The sequence below is a fragment of the Lissotriton helveticus genome, chromosome 9 (assembly GCF_964261635.1).
Source record: "Lissotriton helveticus chromosome 9, aLisHel1.1, whole genome shotgun sequence".
NCBI lineage: Eukaryota > Metazoa > Chordata > Amphibia > Caudata > Salamandridae > Lissotriton > Lissotriton helveticus.
Genome location: NC_136070.1, coordinates 917,088,600 through 917,108,142, shown reverse-complemented (window position 1 = coordinate 917,108,142; position 19,543 = coordinate 917,088,600). Strand labels below are relative to the sequence as shown.

The following is a 19,543-nucleotide window of genomic DNA, read 5'->3' as shown; positions in this document are numbered from 1 at the left end:
GGGTTGAGCATGTCCGTCTGTATAGATTACACAAGCGTATTGTCATAAGGGCAGAATGTCGATTGGCAGAGGGAATGTTCTTTCATATTCTAGATTTTTTAGTTCCTCTAGTTCTGGATCAAAGTAGTAGTATACTTTGTCCGTTGTAATTGAATTCACCCATTGTATCCATTCCGGATTCAATGTTGTTGTTGGTAAATTACACGGTGTTGTTAATGCCTCAAAGGCTGATTCTGCTGTTCTGACTGTGATACGTCTACCGTCAGCTTGATCTTTTTCTCTAGCTATTGCGGTTTGAACTGCATGAACAATTTTTTCTTTAATGCTGAATTTCTGTTCAGCTTCTGTGTACAAGTGTGATTTGAATGCAATTGGTACCTTTTCTCCCTCATTAGAGGTCAGGTATGTGAATCCGCATCTTCCTGGGATGACTCGAATCACAAGATTGCGTGTGTTATCACGTGTTTCTAATTTTGTTTTAATTAGCATGTCTGTTTGTAAGGATCTCAGAATTTCTGTGTGTATTTGAGTCCAATTGGTTCTTTTAAAATCTGGTTTTATTAGATCATAAAGGGGTTTGACCCTTTCTGCGTAATTTGCAATGTATGTTCTTCCGAAATTTAGGAAGCCTAGAATTGACTGTAGGTTTTTTAGTGTTCTAGGTGCTTGGAGTACGGCACATTTCTCTAGAAAATTGTCAGCCAGGCTACACTTGATAATTCATATCCTAAGAACAGGACTGTCAGATGGGCAATTCTGGATTTTTTAAAGTTGAATTTGTAACCCTCTGCTGCGAACCCAAGTATTATGGTGTTCACTCTCTTCAAGTGAGTCTCCAAGTCATCATCTGTTAAGTATATGTCGTCGACATACGATAATGCTTCGTCGTCATATGTTTGTAGTAATTCTGTTACTCTCGCTGAGAATACTCCTGGGCTATTCTTGTACCCCTGGGCTAACCGACAGAATTGTTTTTGAGTGCCATTTATTGAGAACGCAGACAAATATCTGCTCTCTGGTGCTATGTTTTGACAAAAGAATCCATTAGAGATGTCTGATGTTGTTTTGTATTTTTTGCGCACTATGTTATTCATTAGTGCAGCACTATGCGACTTTTGTACTGCAAAAGTTTTGCAACATGAGTTAAGGTGTCGGTAATCCAAAACTAGACGATATGAATTGTCTGGTTTGGAGACCGGAAACAAAGGGTTGTTCATTTGTGAGGTGCAAGTTTCAATCACCCCCTGGTATTCTAGCTGATCTAGGATTTCTTTTACCTGTTTTTTAGCTTCTTGCTTAATTGGGTACTGCCTCTGTGCAGTAGGTTGTGATTTTAACTGGATTTTGTGGGAAGGAGAGTCCTCATCCCATCCTACGTGATTTTTATATAAAGCAGGAGCTAGAGCTACTGCCCACTTTCTAGCAAGTGTATATTTTTTATGAATTGGGATATGATTTGAGAAGGCAGGCATAATTATTTCTTCGCCATGAGGGCACTCCCTGACAAACTCTGGTGGCCAGTCTTTTTCAGCTAGAAGGATGTCATAGCCCTTGGAGAGATTATCCCAAAATAGTCCCCTTATTTTTCTAGTCTTATCCCCCTCTATACGTAATGTTATTTCATATATTTTGTAAGGTTTGCTAACTCTGGTGTCTGCAGTTTCCACTTGAAGATATTCATTCGTGTCCACTGTCTCCAGATGATTCATAAGGACTTTGCGAGCTATGCTCACTTCTGCTGCGCTGTCTAGCATTGTCTGAGCCCATTCTCCGTTTTTCAGTTGTGTCCTCAGTATTCTCGGCATTGTTAACTACCTTGATACTCAAGCCTTTTATATCTATGGACAGGCCTATCCTTAAAAGGCTTTGGCACAAGCTTACGTTGGAAGAGTTTTACGGTATACTGGAGCGGAAACCTTTGAGCACTTTCACTAATGTGGAACAAGGTTACCAACAGTTCTGCGTTTGGATTACCGATGCCCTGGATTCTCTTATACCTCTACGGTGGTCGAAAGGCCGGACAAAAACACCTAGTCCCTGGTATAACGAGTCTCTCGCAGAATTGAAAAAATCGTGCCGAAAAACAGAGAGGGAATGGAGACGTTCCTATGACCCTGCCCTGAAAACTCGGTATTTTACTGAGCTGAAGCTCTATCATAGAGCCATCTGTAGAGCACGAGCCGCATTTTACGCTCACGAATTTGCCACCAGCCCCAACCCATCAAAACTGATTTTTAAGGTACTGAAGGACCTTATGAAAAATAGATCCTCATCAGAGGTGATCTGCACAGATTCCCACTGTGATAAACTGGCCTCCTTTTTTGTGGAGAAAGTGAAAAAAATCTACCATGGGTTCGACACACTCCACCAGGATCGAGAGGCTACTGTCCCTGATATGACGGACTTTGAGCCCCTGGCTTTTTTACCTGAACTGTCGATTGAGGCCTTTGACAAGCTCAGCCTCAGGGTCAAGTCAGGTTCCCCTGCGGACCCGTTAAAGCCAGCCTTTATTAACACACTTTCCCCACTATGCCGTGACCCCATACTGAATCTTATCAATATGTCACTGTCTGGTGGAACGGTGCCCACGGCATGGAAACAGGCAGTGGTCACTCCCATACTAAAGAAAGCCAACTCCGACCCCCGGCTGCCAGAAAATTATCGACCTATCTCCCTGCTGCCTTGGATCGCTAAAGTAACAGAAGCCCATGTCAACTCTGCTCTGTCTGAGCATCTGGTTCGTAACCAGATTTTGGATCCCAGTCAGAACGGCTTCCGGTCGGGACACAGTACCGAGACGGCATTACTCTACATCACGGAACATCTTCGCCAGGTATTGGACTCAGGTCATACTGCAGCGCTTATACTATTAGATCTAAGCGCTGCCTTCGATACTGTGTCCCACCACATACTGATCCAACGCTTACAGGAGGCAGGAGTGACCGATGTCGCTCTCCAGTGGTTTCGGTCTTTTCTGGCGGATCGTTCTTTTAAAGTGGCTATACCACCGGGCCAATCCGCCACCTTTCCCCTGGAGCTGGGGGTACCGCAGGGATCTTCGTTGAGCCCTACAATGTTCAACCTCTATGTGAAACCGTTAGCTGGTGTCGTCAAACAGTGGGGTCTTACGATGGCCTCATATGCGGACGACACACAGCTAGCGGTGACACTTAGTGGAGACCCTGAGGTGGAGGCCCCCAGATTCCGTGCGGGTCTTTTGGCAGTCGCAAGCTGGCTTCGCACCAACTGCCTTCAGTTGAATGCCACCAAAACGGAGGTGTTGGTATTAGGGAAGCACGCTAAGCTATGGGGTGACCAGTGGTGGCCATCAGAGTTAGGTGTCACTCCTATTCCAGCTGCTGGAGTGAGAAATCTAGGAATCTGGTTGGACTCTGCGCTCACCTTCAGGGACCATACCAAGAAGGTGGCTGCCACGTGCTATGGAATTCTGCGGGGTACTAGGCCGGTTTTAAAATACTTCGATCCCCCTACTAGACAGCTTGTGGTCCAGGCCTCAATACTATCTCGGCTGGACTACGGCAGCTCACTGTTGTTAGGGGTGAATCAAGCGGAGGCTTCTAGGCTCCAAAGAGTACAAAATGCCGCGGCACGGGCCATTGTGGGCCTCCCCAGACACTGTTCAGTGTCTGGCACCATCACGGCCTTACATTGGCTCCCGGTCAGACAGCGAATCAAGTTCAAGGCGCTTTGTCTGGCCTTTAAAATTCTGAAATCTTCTTCGCCGCCGGCACTTGCCAATCTACTCACGCCCTATGTGCCTTCGAGATCCTTGAGATCGGAGGGGCTCCATCTGGCTGTCTGTCCACGCTTTAAGCTGAGCAGAATGGGTGGCCGTTCCTTTAGGGTGCTAGCGGCAGGCTTATGGAATTCGCTCCCGGTATACATCCGTGCTCTTGAAGACTTGTTCGCCTTCAGGCAGGCGATTAAAACTTTTCTGTTTCCTGTGTCTGGTTAATTTCTTTCTTTTACTGTGTGTTATGTTATAGTGTCTGTCAAAGCGCCAGGACGCCCCTTTGCTGGGGCAGCTGTGCGCTATAAAAATTTAATAACATAACATAACATAACATACTGGCTACCTTCTTTTTTGGAAATTGTAGTTTCTTTTTTAGATGAGCAGGTTCCTTGTCTTTGGACTTGGCGTGCTCTTCTCTTTGTTCTGATCGTCCTCTTCTTTCCGATTTCTGCGAGGAAGTCTGAAAAGATTGAGAGGGACGTGTATCAATGTCTTGATATCTATCAGGCTTCTTTATATTATCCCTATTTCTAAGGTTATATCTTTTCCCAGAGGGGTCACTCTGGGGTGACCTGTGTCTTTGGTTCGGAGATTTTTCTCTTCGCCTAGGAGACCTTCCTCTGGACTGGAATTTCTTTTCTTTAGGATTGGATTGTTTGTTTCCATCCCAGCTCTTTTTTTGTGATGTTGAATTATTATTAAAAAATATTTTGTCAGGACTTTCAATTAGTTGTGGTTTCACTGGTATTCCACCTAAACTATCTCTGCCTAGTTCCTCATAGGATTTTTCTATGATTCTGGCAATTTCAGATGGTTGGTCTGCTATATCTGTCTGATCGCCACGTTTGCTGCTTCTCCCTTTATGTTGGCTAATAATATAGCCGAGACCTGCTTGAAGTCTTTTAGTAGTTTCATACCAAGAGTTAAAGCGGGTTCTGGACCATATTCGTCTTGAATTTGTTTTAGCACATCTGGTATTACCGAAATGGATGGAACACCGTGCGTTTTTGTGTAGATGGAAGCAAAGACTGTACCCCAAGTGTCACAGTCCTCAATGTGTGGTGCGATTCCCATTGGAAGACAGATAGTCAGAATCTGTGTTTTTCTAACGGGGTGGTGTCTGGAAACACAGCCTCTATTTGGTTGATTTTTTGTGCTAACCAGAATGGTATTTGTTCCCGTTTAGCTGGTACTTTACCTAGGCAGGATTGTATGTTCTGTGGTGTAATTTTATTTGTGTTCCCCTGGTGAGGGGTCAGCTGTGGAATTTTAATTGCTGGCTGAATTGTTGAAGTCCGCATCACATACTGGACTAATTGTCTATGTATTTTTATTAATTGTTTTAGTTGTACTAAAAGATCTGCTGCAGGCATTCTTTCGAACTCTGGATGTGGTGTGTATCCGGCTAGGACCGGCCACGTTGCTCCTGGTCTACCTAAAGGACCGAGCCTGGTGATGTGATTATTATGTTTTAGGGCGCCATTAAATAAGAGCAAATGCTCTTGAAATTTAAGTGGTACTTCCACCTCCTCGAAAGGAGTGTACATTTCAGGAGGTTCCTCTATTTTGTAATAGTGGAAGTACTTTGTTACAGCATTTGCTGCTGGAAAATTTATCCATGAATAGTATACCTCTGTCTGCCGATATTCGTGTGCCTCAATTACGAATATGACTGTGCCACCTCTAGGTGTCAGTCCATTTTCTATAAGTTTTAAAGTTATAGATTTCCTTTTAATGACCGGGATGAGTATTATATCCTGGTCTGCTTCTTGCAGTGCAGTATCAGCTGCTACTATTTCAGCTGCTAATCTTACTGCCTCTCTTTCATCCTCACTGTCTACCATTTTACTGACAGGATGGTTATTTCTTTTGTTTGCAGATCAGGTTTCTTATGGAAACAAAGATTAGATGCACAATATTTTGGAACGGTGTATCCTTCAACGTTGACTAAACCAAGTACCATACATAGGAGTTCCCTCCTGCGAGGTTTGGCGGATATTACCTTTTACCCACTCCAGACGTCTTTGGAGTATTATGGGAAAAAGGGGTCTGAGTGAGAAAGCACGACTGAGTTACTCTAAATGTCTTACGTTAGTTTTATCGCCCTTCCAAACGCGTTGGGCGCCATGTAGTGTAGTTCCTATTATCCCAATAGGCTCTGCGCATTGGAATAATACCTTCAATAGTATAGGCCTAGACCAGACGTTAACTAGGTCTACTACTGTCGATATTAGACTTAAAGTTTTGGGTTTGCCAGCTAGCTCAGAGTTCACTAGAAACTTTCTCGAATAGGCAAGGAGGAGTTGAACCTCCCTGGATAGACAAGAAGGGATTTAGTTTCTGACAACCATAGAACATGACAACTTTGCTCTCCCCTAATCAAGAGTGTATCTCGAGAGTCGTGTGAACAAAAGGCAATTTATTTTACTCAGTCAGTACGTGCATTCTTAGTCTCATCAGATTGTAGAGAAAAGGAAGAGACGGGCGTGTTCAATAAAAGATGTTATTTATTGATCAGTCTCTTTTCTCATACAAGAGAAATGGGTCGATATTATTGCAATACTTATGGTTAAGTAAAGTGCATACATTAAAAGCAGAAGTATAAAATAATACTGTAAAAACATTGATATAGTTTCTAAGCCATATGAAGGTTTAAAATGAATAAAATATATTACATACACGTATACATTTGACTAATCGTACTCAACTGGTGTTTCTAACTACGCCTACCCCGTGTACCTGACCTAAGCCTAATACGTGGGCGGGAATAGAAAGTTACAGTTTAAGTTAAGTTTGTTTTTGCCAAGTGACTGACTAAAGAATTCTCTGCGAGGGGTTATTCAGTTCTGTACCTGGAATCTAGGATGGATGAGGGATGGTATCTCTCGTCTCTGGTCTCGATATTCCAGGCTGCCTGCGAGGGCTACCCGGAAGCGCCGGAGCTGGATTTCTCGGCAGGAGAAATAGGCAGCTGCTCGTTCTCAGCGCGTCAAGAAGGCGGGGCTGCGCCAGCGGGGTCTGCTCTGCTCTGGGCTTCGGCAAGTCTGGCTGCTCCGTCCTCGTCACCACCGCGTGTGTTTGCATAGGGCAATATCGGTAATATTTATACCTTTAAGGTGCCGAGATTGACGTAAGGATGGACATAGATACGTCAATAAAGATGTCATACGACCAGGTCGTTAGCACATTCTTTTGCTGAAGTTCTCGGTGAAATCAAAACAATGGCCGCAGGGTTTTTCCCAGGTCTGTCATAGGTTTGATTTGTTTTGAGAACTCCGTATGCCTTATCAGGGGCTGGAGGAATATCGCTTGTCTAATTAGATGGCAAGCGTTATGACCTAATCAGATAACACGTTCCTGTGCCGTAGTGTGGCTTTATCAGATAACGGTTCCTGCATCATGGGGGTTTTCTGCCTCATGGGATGGCTGCTAGTTAACTTGTTAGTTTGTTAACCAGAATAGGGTCAGGAATAGGGGGATCGATACAGAACCTATAGGAATACATCACAGGTTGAGCAGGTGAATTGTTGTGGTTGGAAGGTTAATGGTGTATTTGTGGTTGAGGAACAATAGTTCTGTCTTTAACAGTACATTGATGGAAGCACCTTACTACTCTCAATCCAGTGTCAGGCAGCAACATGTGGACACTTCTGTATATTGTGGCAAGGCAAGCTGTGTGGAGTGGCGTGAAGTTATGCTCTTAAATATTAGTTCCATCTTTCTTTTCTTTACTTTTTTCCCTATCACCTGATACCTTCAAGAATGTGCCTCCAGACTTGGCGATTTGCTGCTTCATCCTGGAGCAGTCCCTGTCGGTGCGCGCCCTGCAAGAGATGCTGGCTAACACAGTGGAGATGGGCAGTGAGGTAAGACATTCATAGTTGCGGCTTGCTTGTGCCTGTGGCCCGGCCCCATCAGCCACCACCACACATGAGTTCTGTCATCATAGGAGGCTCGCTGAACCCACATCACTCTCAGGGATCTGGCTCCCAAAACCAACATTTCCTTTCTCGCTTTGGGGATTGAAACACTTTAGTCAAGCTTTCAGGTTTATCGTGTGGTGCTGATGGTGTCACAGAGCATGCTCTCTCTCACAACAACGATTACATCAAAAAGGTAGCTTTTGGAAATCTAAAGGTATCTTTAAAATATTTCAGAGGTTTGAACCCTTAAACGTATTTAACTAAGATGTAATTACCGTATTATTTGGTTTTCAATTAGGGTGGAGCTGAGCTTAGATAATTGTTAAGCTAGCATCATTTCACGAATGTGTTGCAGAAAAGTGAATTCTGGCAGTGGCTGGCTGACTAGAAATGTATCGAAGTTGAAGAATAATCTCCTTTCAACAGCAGCTCAACTAACAGAGCTCTTCAAACCCAGAAAGTGGGAAACGAAATCTGAGACTAAACCTGGCGAGAAAATTAAAAGTAAAAAGGCCTAGCCAGTATCAAGCGACAGATCAATGGTTAGAGAGCAGATATGGGATTAATAAAATATTACTCATGGCACCCAAGGTAGAATATAATAAGTAGACTGCCCCAGTCTATGTGGGATCAAATGGTAGATCAAGGACTGGTTCAATACTACTCATGGCATCTGGTGTCAAAGAATATTGCTAAGTGGTCACATTGGTCAATGAGCCTGGCACAATAAGTGTTTGGAGACTTTGGTTGAGAGCACAAATGATGCAAGGAATTCAGTGCACCAAGCAAAATATTTTTTGCTTGCACAAGATTTTCCCCATTCATTGAATACCAGTTTCAAGCCTTCTGTAGTAGGTCTCGGTGTTGCGATAGGGTTTTTCACGATCCTCTCCTTAAGGTACCACCAGCCGGATGTAAGAGGATGCATACAGAAATGGGGAAATGTGTCACAGGGTATCTAGGAATGGTTTGCCATATTGAAGGAAGCCTAAAAGTGGTAGAAAAGAAAGCCACCATTGGCATCAATCCAATACTGCACATGCAAACCCGTGATCAGAATGCAGCATTGGGAATGACCCTCATTTAACCAAAGGAGCAGGACGTCCAATGGGCGATATGCTTGTGATCAGTAACCATGCAGACATTGAGTCTTAAAAAGGCAGCATGTTCTAGTCCATTTCCACACATGTGTTCTGGAGTCAAAGAAGGCACTTTTATCATACAAGTGATGTGGAAGCAAAGGCCAGCAATGGTATAATACTGCCCAAGTGTACCTGGAGCAGGCCACAAGCATTGTGGTGATTTTTACACATTGATACCATACATGGGATGAAGCTGTATTGCTTACATTTACGAGTCAGGGTGCATTCCAGCTCTCAAGGGTCTATGAAGAGCCAAAGCAGCAGCATATATGTGTCTTACAATTTGTACTACAACCACAGTTGGCACAATGGTGAGCATTGATTATGTTGCATAACAGTGTATCTTCAAGGGTTCCAATCCAGAGCAAAACGTGGAATCGACTGTAGGGTGCAAGGGCAAACTTTGTTTGATTCAATTTACAGATACTGAGGAATTTATAGATACCAGTGCAGATGTCTATTAGTAATATATGTTCTGCACTAGTTGTGAAAGGTTCAGAATGAATGTAGAAGCCGAAGACCGATCCAAACTAAGCAAACTAGTCATTGGAAGATCCTTAAAAAGAAATAGGTAAACTAGTACACTAAAGTCCTATCCAGAGTTGTCATGCTACTCTATGCTTGGGGGTCTATGCAGAAAGACTGGCTGTTTTAGAGGTTGCTATCCTGGCAAGTGAGAATACTGTCACAAGTGGCAGAGACACCAGGGGATCGAAAGAACAGCCCAGAGTGGGGAACACTGACCCACGACATTGAACTCACCAACTAAGAAGTGCTTAATAAAGCGTACTGTTTTTGCAGTTCCTTTTGCCAATTTGTTATGAGTTTGCTCTCAAAAGTTGACATTTCATCTTCAACTTTGCACCTCCTGGACTCCTGTGCTAATCCATCCTCCAGGTGCATGTCTCATCACCAGAATTTGTCCACATTATATGTTGTTACTGAACTTGCTGCTGTTGTTTCTTGTTTCGAACTGTTTGCTGTCTATTTCTTTGTTGGGGCTGCTGGGATTGGTGGGGGAGCTGTGGACACGTTGCTAGTCTATGTTTGGAGTCCTGCTCTTGTTGTGTTACTCAGTGGGGGCACCATCAAGTGTAATGTTAGCTTGCTTTATGTGACTTATTTTTAGATTGGCTTAGTTTCTTTGTGCTGCACCATGAGCGCTCCAAAAGGCCAAGAGACAGACTTCACTTATAGTCAGAGACATCATGGTGGTCTTGAATTTTAGTAGCGAGGTTAGAAGTTTTCAGTTCTCATTTCTTAAGATGGAGAGAGAGGGGGGTAAAGGGAGAGATATAAAACTGAGACAGGATTAAAACCCCAATAGTAGGAGTTGGCAGTGAAGCAGAACTATCACTGACTTTCTGGGGCATCTCCTGTGATCTCTATACAGAGCCTCATGATCTAGTAGCATTGGCATTGAATACACTTCATAAGTGGTGCTAATTGACACAATTAATCATTTATTTCTTTTGTCAATAGAGATCAATGTACATACATAAAATAACCCCCTCAGGTGGTCAGTCTGGTGGTGGAACATTGGTGCTCATTGGCGAGGCATGGCAAAGAGATAGCTCTTCTTTTGCGATTTTAGGACTCTTTCCCTGTTCCAAAGGCATAGGTTTTTGCTGAACTTTGCAGGTCTTTGTAAGGGTAATTTATAGAATCTTAGCATCAGCAATAGCCAGTATATCATGGTCCCTAGCAAAGATTGACTTGACCCCTTAGATGCCTCAGGAACCATACAATACGTGTTTCTGGGCCCCGGTTCCACTGCACCTGATGCACCAATTGAAGCTATGCCCCTGGGCAGCATGCCTGTAAGATAAACACAAGTGGCCAAAGTGGTTTGGCTGTTCTTTTTCAGTAGTGCCTGTTTTGCACAGACGCACATTCAATCACACCCAGAAAATTGGAGGGGGAGAGAACACGAAAAGAGAAAGTGAAAAAGCTTGACAAAAAAGAGTAGAGGGGACTGTTAGTGAGGCAAGTGCAGGCCGTCTAGAGATCACCCAGGCAAGGACGAAACAGGAAACAGACAGGCTAGAGACTCCCCATGTCAATACGAAACAGATATGGAGTTAATTAAGAGATTACCCAGGTTTGGAAGATAGAAATATAGAAGAAGGCGAATTCACCAAGTCTAGGAGAGTCAAATTGTGATACAACAGAGATACTCAAGTCAAGTCAAGTCAAGTCAAATAGGCTTTATTTCGACATAAAAAATATCTTAAAAAGCGTACATACATGGTAAATTCAGTTAAAACATTACTAGATAAAAAGCATAATAAAAAAACCCCTTAAAAATAGGCCAGAAACAGACCATAAGTTAAAATCATGATTAAACAATTTGCCTAAATTTTTTTGACCGTATTCGCCATGCCCAACCTAGGAACTTCGAGGTGGCGCATGCGAAGAATGAACGAGTGTCTGTAAGTAATATTCGTAGTGCCACGTTACAATGTCTGGTGCCCAAGGTGAGACACATTGGTTTAATCCATTTCATACGAGGAACCTTGTAGGCAGGGCACTCGAATAACAGATGAGGGACAGATTCACGGCACTGTGGGCAGAATGGGCACCATGGCGCAGTCTGGTATGGAATTTTCCAATGGCATGTGAGCTCCATTACAGGGAGAAGACCTACTCTAAATTTAAAATACAGGGATCTTTCCCATGGGGCAGAAATAATATCCAGATACAATTCTCTTATGGGGACATCTTTAAACTCCACAAAGTTTCTGGTCGACTTACAGGTCGTTGAGGAAGAGTTTCTTTTGTTTGCCACCCATGACCAATAGAGTTGTTTTAACATGGATTTAGGCGGGGCTGACTGTTGGTGCCATGCTTCTTCCAGCCCCAACAGAGATACTGCTTATACCAGGAATAGAAAATGAATATCTTGTCCTTAAGCAGTCAGTGTCGATATTCAAAAAGATTCAGTGGCAATAGAGGTTGCCATTGTCAGGCTGCGCCTGATGATTAGACACCCTTACTAGCAAAAGACAGATGTAGGTATGAGTCTAGAGTCTGCCCTGCTGAATTTGGAGCAGGACACTCCACTGGATGAAATGAGACATTGACCTGTTTTCTCTTTGTGTTTTGCTTTATGTCTCGTCTTCTGCGCTTGCAGGTCGATTTGGACAAGTGGGTATGTTTTCAGACATTGGCCTGTTGCCCCCTGTTTGCCCTGACTGTTACCCTCCCCGTTCTATCACCTTATTCCCAATCCATCACCACTGGGGCTTCCACCTCTTCTCTGCGGCCCGTTTAACTTTCATGGCATGCTCATCCTAGCCAGGAAGGCCCGATTTGATAGCAAGCCTGCAACATTTATCAAAAAAACATATCAAACAGGGTTATGGAAAAAGGAAGTCACTAAATTATGGGAAACATCCTTTACAACGCAACTTTTACCACGCAGTGCCTTTACGACGCAACTTTTACAACGCAAACCATTACAACGAATTGCGCTGGGGGGCGCTCTAGGATAGGGAATGTGTTTAATGTACTATGCAACACCTTCCCTACTATCTACGGGGACTGGAGTTGGAATAGTAAATTAAACAATTCACTATCCAGCGCCTAAAAGCACTATGCGTTGTAATGGTATGTGTTGTAAAAACAGCGTTGTAAAAGCATGCGATGTAAAAGCATGCGTTGTAATGTCATACATCCCTAAATTATACATTGAACCACATTGTTGTGGAATTTAAAACAGCATCGTTTTGCTCTCAACTGAGGTTGATTTGAGTCATGAGTCTAGGATTTAAAGAACCCTTCTAGTCTTTGTGCTGGTAAAACGTAAAAAAATAGCTTTATTGGTAACAACGTCACCAGTTGTTGAAATATTTTTTTTACTTATAGAAACATATTATGTTAACACACATTTAACTATTTGTAGAACACAGAGTTTGAAGCAAATCATTAATATATATATAGACGTACTGTATACTAATAGAAAACTAATACTATTTATAGGAACATGCCATTTATATAAAACTGAATTATTTTTCGAAATACATATGATTTTCTTTAAAAATAGCACTTTTTAGAGAATTTATAGGTATGCTGAAGACACCCAACTCATCTTCAGTTTGGTGAATAAAAAACATGAAAAAAGGGCCTTCGTCATTTTGTAGGCATGTGCAAGTATGATGGCCACATAGGCTTTTCTTCTTTAGCCATGCTGCACAGCATCGGGGATGTTTTGCAGCCTGGATAAAAACCATTGACAAAGCCAATAGGACTCAAAGGTGAACTCTATTGTTTTGCCATTGCTTGTTGCTACCTACAAATCTTGGTTATTGACCAAAAAGTGTATCTTTTTGGCAAAGGTATTGCAAGCCACCATCACTAGAACTGGCTCATGGTAACTTACTTTACACTCAAACATTGGAAGGCTCATCCTGGGGCAGGCTAGTGGCTCTCACAGAGGTCAAAAATGCAAAGTGAAGACATAAAATTATCAGGCAAGGGACTTGTGGTCATCTGGATGCCTCAGGTTCAGAAATGCAGTTCTGTTTGTAAGAACAAAGCCTCATTTACAAAAAACACCACTACTTTATTTATGGAAACGCTGCATTATGTACTGAAATTAGCCATTTTCCAGGAAAGCCTAATATAGCACATCCACTGTACTTATAAAAACAAGTTATTGTTTAAAGAAATAGATTTTGTATAGAAATGTGATATTTTTATATGAGCATTTCACTGTTTATAGATCAGTTTTATTTATAAGAGCATCTCTATTTAATTTATTGTATTACTTAGAGGATCACTACTCTGTAATTAAAAATGTTTTCTGCAAAGGGACACTGCAGCATTTAAAAAAGTACAGCATTGTTCATAGACACAATGTAGTGCTTCTAGTAACAACATTATTTATAGTACCACTTCAGTGTTTATGAAAAATGTTGAATTTAGAAACCATGTAGAATTAATGAACGTATTTCCTCATTTATAGAAAAAGATTCCATTTATAGAACGTGTGAACAATTATCACAGCACAGTACTACCCATAGAAAGAAATTCATTTTCTGGATGATTGGAGGTTTCTGAATTCCTCCGATTAGCTTAATGTGTTCTCTGGAGACAAGATTGAAGTAGGGAGTAAAATGATATTACGAAGGCAAATCCATCAGGTCCTAGTTGGGGTGAGCATGCAGTATCTGAGGGAGTGGGCTTATATCTGATAAGAGTTTTATCTGAACATGCAGCATCAAGGTGGCAGCCCTGGTGAATGTCACCTTCCGACCCTACCCCCAGCCTTTGACATCTGATGACCCATGAACTACTCCTTGTGTATTAATTAGCTGGGTGCTCCCCAAACTGTCTTCTGACTCCTTGTGAAAAGCTGTTTTCCATCTATCAACTGTCCTTCCAACAAGAAACCACCCCGGCCTCCAGTTAAAAGTTCTTATTGTTGTGGTGTTGTTTGTTTCCCCACCTATCCCGCAATTCACTGCATGCCACCTCATCCTATTTCCTTCCTTAAAATCTGAAACTTTACATCATGCATCCCTTCTGATCCCTGTGCTGTGGATCAGAGTGTGAAGTTCATATGAGATGTGTTGATGCCAGGTTATGGGTTTTCAGTGGATTAAAACTCAAGAATATTTTTTTCAGGATTGTGCAGATAGGTGATGACCAACACACGAAGATTTCATATAGCTCTGAAAAGTGGAAATGGGCTAGGGTGAGACTTTGAAGAGTCATAATAGAACCACCCCCAGTGGATGTAATGTATATGCCTATTTTCCAGTTCTCCCTGAGATAGTCTTTCTGGATTCACACTCATAGAAATAACTGCCCTGAAGACAGCACTGCAAGTGAAAGGCAGCACTGAGGCAGCCTTTCAAAAAATAATACTCAAGGAAACAGCCCTACCGAAGATATCCATTCAAGATAGTATTGTTCTAAACACACTCTGGCATGGTTATAAGCATCCCAGCACAGTCCCTTTCAAAGAAACATGCAGACACCCATACCAGACACACATTGACTCATGAATACATCTATGTAGTCTTTTTGGGGGAGATAGAAGTGAGAGTACAACTAATTGCTAGAATTGCCCTTAGTACGTGCCATAACATCTTTGCCACTCAACATCATCTGTGACATTAAGGAAGACATCACTAGACCACGATAAACTTCAGTCAACAGGAAAGTGTCCAAATCTTCTTTCTGTACATAACCATATTTCTACTTTGTCTGCATGCTCTCCCCACTCTGTTGTTTTTATTGTTGCAACGTCTGTTAGGAGTAATTGTATTGGGTGCAAAATTAATGGTATTAGGCAGAAATCATAAACTGAATCGAATACAATCTTTTAATGCACCAGAAAGGAACATATTCTGAAGAAAAGCTTTGATTAGGATCGAAGATTGATGTAACTGAAGATTTGAAAGCCACCCTCACCTTTCTTTCCCCTTGGAAAGAGTACTTTTAACTGAGCGGAGTGGAGTGTGGTTAACCTATACTAGTTAATCCAGTTGCCTGGTGATATGCTGTTCCTCTCTTCACTAACTCTAACTGGTGTGCAATTTGAAGATGTACATGAACATTATCAACTCTTTGATTAAATTCTTGAGAACAGAGCTTCTGTCGAATGACATAGTTGAGTGACATGATTTATTTGTGATGGTATGATAACAGTTGCACTAACACCCCGTTGAGTCTCCTCTCTACATTAAGTGCTCAAATTCTTAGTGAACATGGAAGCTGGCCTGGATCAGTTATATCTATTGTTTCTTGCCGTGGGGACTGGCCACTTAACGAAAAGTTGACAGGAATAGAGAAACAAACTTTCCTACTAACCTCTTCATCTGTGATTGTAGAAAAAGAGATTAACATATTGTTTGGATTTAAATATTGATCGGACACACTTCACAATGGGCTGCAGTTGCTTACCACCATTTCCATTGCATCATTTTCTGTAGGCATGTGGTCAGGCAGAAGGGTCAGGGTGTACTTCAGACATTTGCTAAAAGACTTTTGGGGATATAATGCCCAACCACATTAAAGCAATTCTTTTGATCTTGTATGAACAAATGTTCAATTTCTTTTGTTTACAGTCATCGCAGGGAGGTGGGCACCGGACCCTTCTTTATGGACATGCTATCTTACTTCGTCATTCCCACAGCAGCATGGTAAGTAGGACATGTTTGAAATGCATGTCTGGGCTTGGATGTCCTTTAGCGTCAGTTGCAATGGCTTTCCTTGCCATGGTATATTGGACCTCACGACCACAATTGTTCCTCTCACAGATATTTGACTCAGGCATTATGTACATTAGTCTATAAAGGAACACTTGTTCATCTATTTATTCAGTCATTGAGGCGTCTGGAGTAAACTGTTGGGTTCAAATGCCAAAACTCGAACCTTAGTTGAGCTCTATCACTTTTTTAGAGCCTTCGTTAAGGAAGACTTTTTGCTGAGACGTGTATGCTTTAGGTAGGGAAGCACTGTATGATCCATACTTGTTTAGTTCAGTCCTATGTCTGTTTCCCTCTCTCGTTGGTGATGGATATCCTTCAAGTCTTTCATCATCACAGATAGAGAACGGTAGCAAGAAGTAGCGAGAAAGGCAAGATGGGAAATTGAAGGAGTTTGAAAGAATCTCGAGAGTTCTAGAATTGGAGGGAACGTTTCAACAGTTTTTGAGTAGCACTGAGAAGTGGATGTTACAAATGAACATGAACTCAGGGATTCTACCTACAGCTAGTAGAGTGGCGTAGATGTGGATAGGTATGTCTGGTGGGTCTCCCAGCACTGAAGAGAGAGTGGAAGAAGTGGAAGTGGAGATTGTGCCTTGTATGCAAGAGTGTGCAAAAATGATTTATTGTGCCTCGGTAGTTCAACAGCATGTTATGTGGCATTAGTGCAGGCAAGATATTGAAATACAGTATTTTTATCCTAATCATAAATTTGACATCATGCACAATAGGACATTCCTTATTAGATAGTAGGTGTGTCTACAACAGGGAAACTTAATACAAAGTTTTTTGTGACAGATCCAGCAAGCAAGATTTCACAAAATAAAATTATATTTGAAGAATATTGTAAATTAGATTTCAGAGGCAAACGTGGAAACCTAAAGCAGTTGCTGTATAGAGAAAGCTTCCAAACTTCTAGTGGATGATCAGCTTGGGGCAGCCCTGCACAGATCTTCAATCACGCCCACAGTGATTGTACCAAATTGCTTTATACACCTATGCAGACCTATTCATGTTTGGGTCAGTTGTGCAATCCACATAACAGTCTGACATGGAAGTGATCATAACTCCCATGTAATTTATTTTGATCGGGCTTGTACAGTATGTACAATTTATAACATGTACCTCCCATTTTGCGAGAATAGTAAGGTCAGATGATTTCACAATTTAAGGTTAAGATTTCAAAGGAGAAGCCAGTTGAAACAAAATAAGCAATTATAAGAAAGGTGGCGTTACCTTGGAGGTAGAATATTGAATAACAACTTGCAAGAAGTTACAGGCATTCACGCTTGACACCCTCAGGTATGGAACAGTTTGATTTCACAATGAAAATTCTGCAGAAAGTATGCATCTGAGCATGAAGGTAAATATATAGAAATGGATGGTCCTGAGTTGCTCCCAAAAATTAATGAGAGAGCAGTACAAGATCAACCGTCGGTGGAAGAAAAAACTTAGACAGGTCCTTTTATAGAAACAGAAAGATTATATTAGTTAAGACGTGGGGTGTGAATTTCGTTATAGAGAGCAACATGGATTTGGGCTTACTACATGAAAATAGCATTTAGGTTTGAATCTTTTTATTAGAATTTTCAACAAGCATACAATGCTACAATAAGATATGCGCTGAAGCATTGACTTCAAATAGTCCAGTGCAGTTAACATGCAACTTAGAACAAACGAGAAAAGAAAAAGAAGGAAAGAACATACCGCCCCCCTCCCCATCTTTGTTCACAGTTGTGTCTATACTTCCATTGCTCAGGCCTGTGTCGCTTCAGGTTGGACTACACCCAGGACCATGGAGCGATTGGTTTCTGGTAAACTTAATAATCGTAAGTATTTAGGGCATGTGAGTTTCCGAAACTCTGGGGTGAGTGAAAATAGCATTTAGATGTTGCAGTCGGGAAAATCGCTTTCACTGATTTCCTTAGTGGACAACACCCACAGATTCATTAGTAACGTTCAATTGTCTCAGTTACCTGGAACTGTGTAGTATTGGAAAAACCTATGATTTATGGCAGAAGTCGGTAATATGGCAGAGGAAACATTGGGGGGATTTCCTTCAACATAGGGATAGTATGGTGAAGGAAACTTCACTCTCACATTCTCTTCCAGATATAGCACCTTCTTTACATTAGAGGATTTCCCTTTACCCACAAACACAAATGGCCGTTTTAGAGTTTGGTGGATGAGTTACTCCGACACAGCGTGAACGACATCCCATTCATCTTACAAGTGCCATAGGATATAATGTATTTGTTATAAGGTGGATGGGATATTCTTCCCATTGTGAGGGAGTAACTTGCAGCTAAACTCTAAATCAGGCCATACGTTATGCCTTATTGCCTTGTTATTCAATGGGTATACAAGTTTCCATTTGTTTACCTTTCAAATGCAAATTACATTATGTGACTTTACAAGGATGTTACTTAAAGGCGAAACAATCAATTACAATGCATTGTTGCAAATTGTCTTTCGGCTTATACAGTCTGTGGAATATGGCTCCACACGTGCAGTTATGGTTGGAAGCTTGTTTCTTCATCTAGTTTTCATGTTTATTTGACATATTATACTTAGATAAACCATAAACCATAAATCTGCACAAATGAGGCTAATCTGGAAGTATATTGCATTGGATCACTATATGTTAATGTTAATGTAACTTATTGAGTGCAAGAATACCCAGAGGTGTCTTGGCTTGACTATAGATGTAGTTTGATCTTTCGAATTATTATTTTGGAAATAGTTTGAAGAATCACTTGAAGAAATTAGCTAAGATTAAGATAATGTGAAAATCAATTAAACGAGTTAGTATGCAGGATATGTAACCCATCGATTGGACCTGAGGACATTATTAAAATGAAAAGTGTCCCACATACTAAGGGCAAGCAACCCTAATATCAAATAGGTAGTTAAACTTAAAACTACATTTGCTTGTATGAAATTTAGATCGAGCCTGTATCACCTTGGAGGCAAAAACGGAAAAACAACTTTCTGATAGATCTAATTAAAACATTTTGCATATCTTGCTAGTATGTTCCAAATTACTCCAAATGAGAACAGTAATGTTGAAACTTCTAATAAATTCTCAGAAAAGCAAGAACAGGACTGAGGCTCTTACCCACTACTTTGATGGAACATTGAATTTGGTGTGTTTGTGTGTTATGTGATTGGAGTAGCTTTATGTCTGTTGTGACCAGTATTCTTGACAGAAAGAGGCTGTGTGCAAAGTCTCAACCTAATGTAATAAAGCTCCGATAACGAGTGTACTAAAGGAGGATGTGATTTGTTTGTCACATCTGATGAAATACGAAATCTCAACGATCAAAATGTATTAGGTGCAATACATGTTACCTACAATATATTTTAACCTAGGCGGATTTTGGAGATTTTTGAACCAAAATCTGCGTGTGCCAGTATTTACTGGGCATTTTTCCCTGACATATTTCTGCAGGTTTGACCTGCCAAACTTTACCTGGGGAAAATTGCTTGTGTGCTGCAGAGCTCGTA

The 19,543-nt window shown here is 41.5% G+C and overlaps 1 protein-coding gene across 1 annotated transcript in view; it reads left to right on the top strand.

Moving 5' to 3' along the window:
• RYR1 (ryanodine receptor 1) overlaps positions 1 to 19,543 on the top strand; it is a 1,073,089-nt gene that overhangs the window by 147,001 nt on the left and 906,545 nt on the right. The window contains exons 3-4 of the mRNA XM_078661091.1: positions 7,516 to 7,620; positions 15,896 to 15,970. Coding sequence (XP_078517217.1) covers positions 7,516 to 7,620; positions 15,896 to 15,970 — 180 coding nt within the window. The remainder of the gene's footprint in view (positions 1 to 7,515; positions 7,621 to 15,895; positions 15,971 to 19,543) is intronic.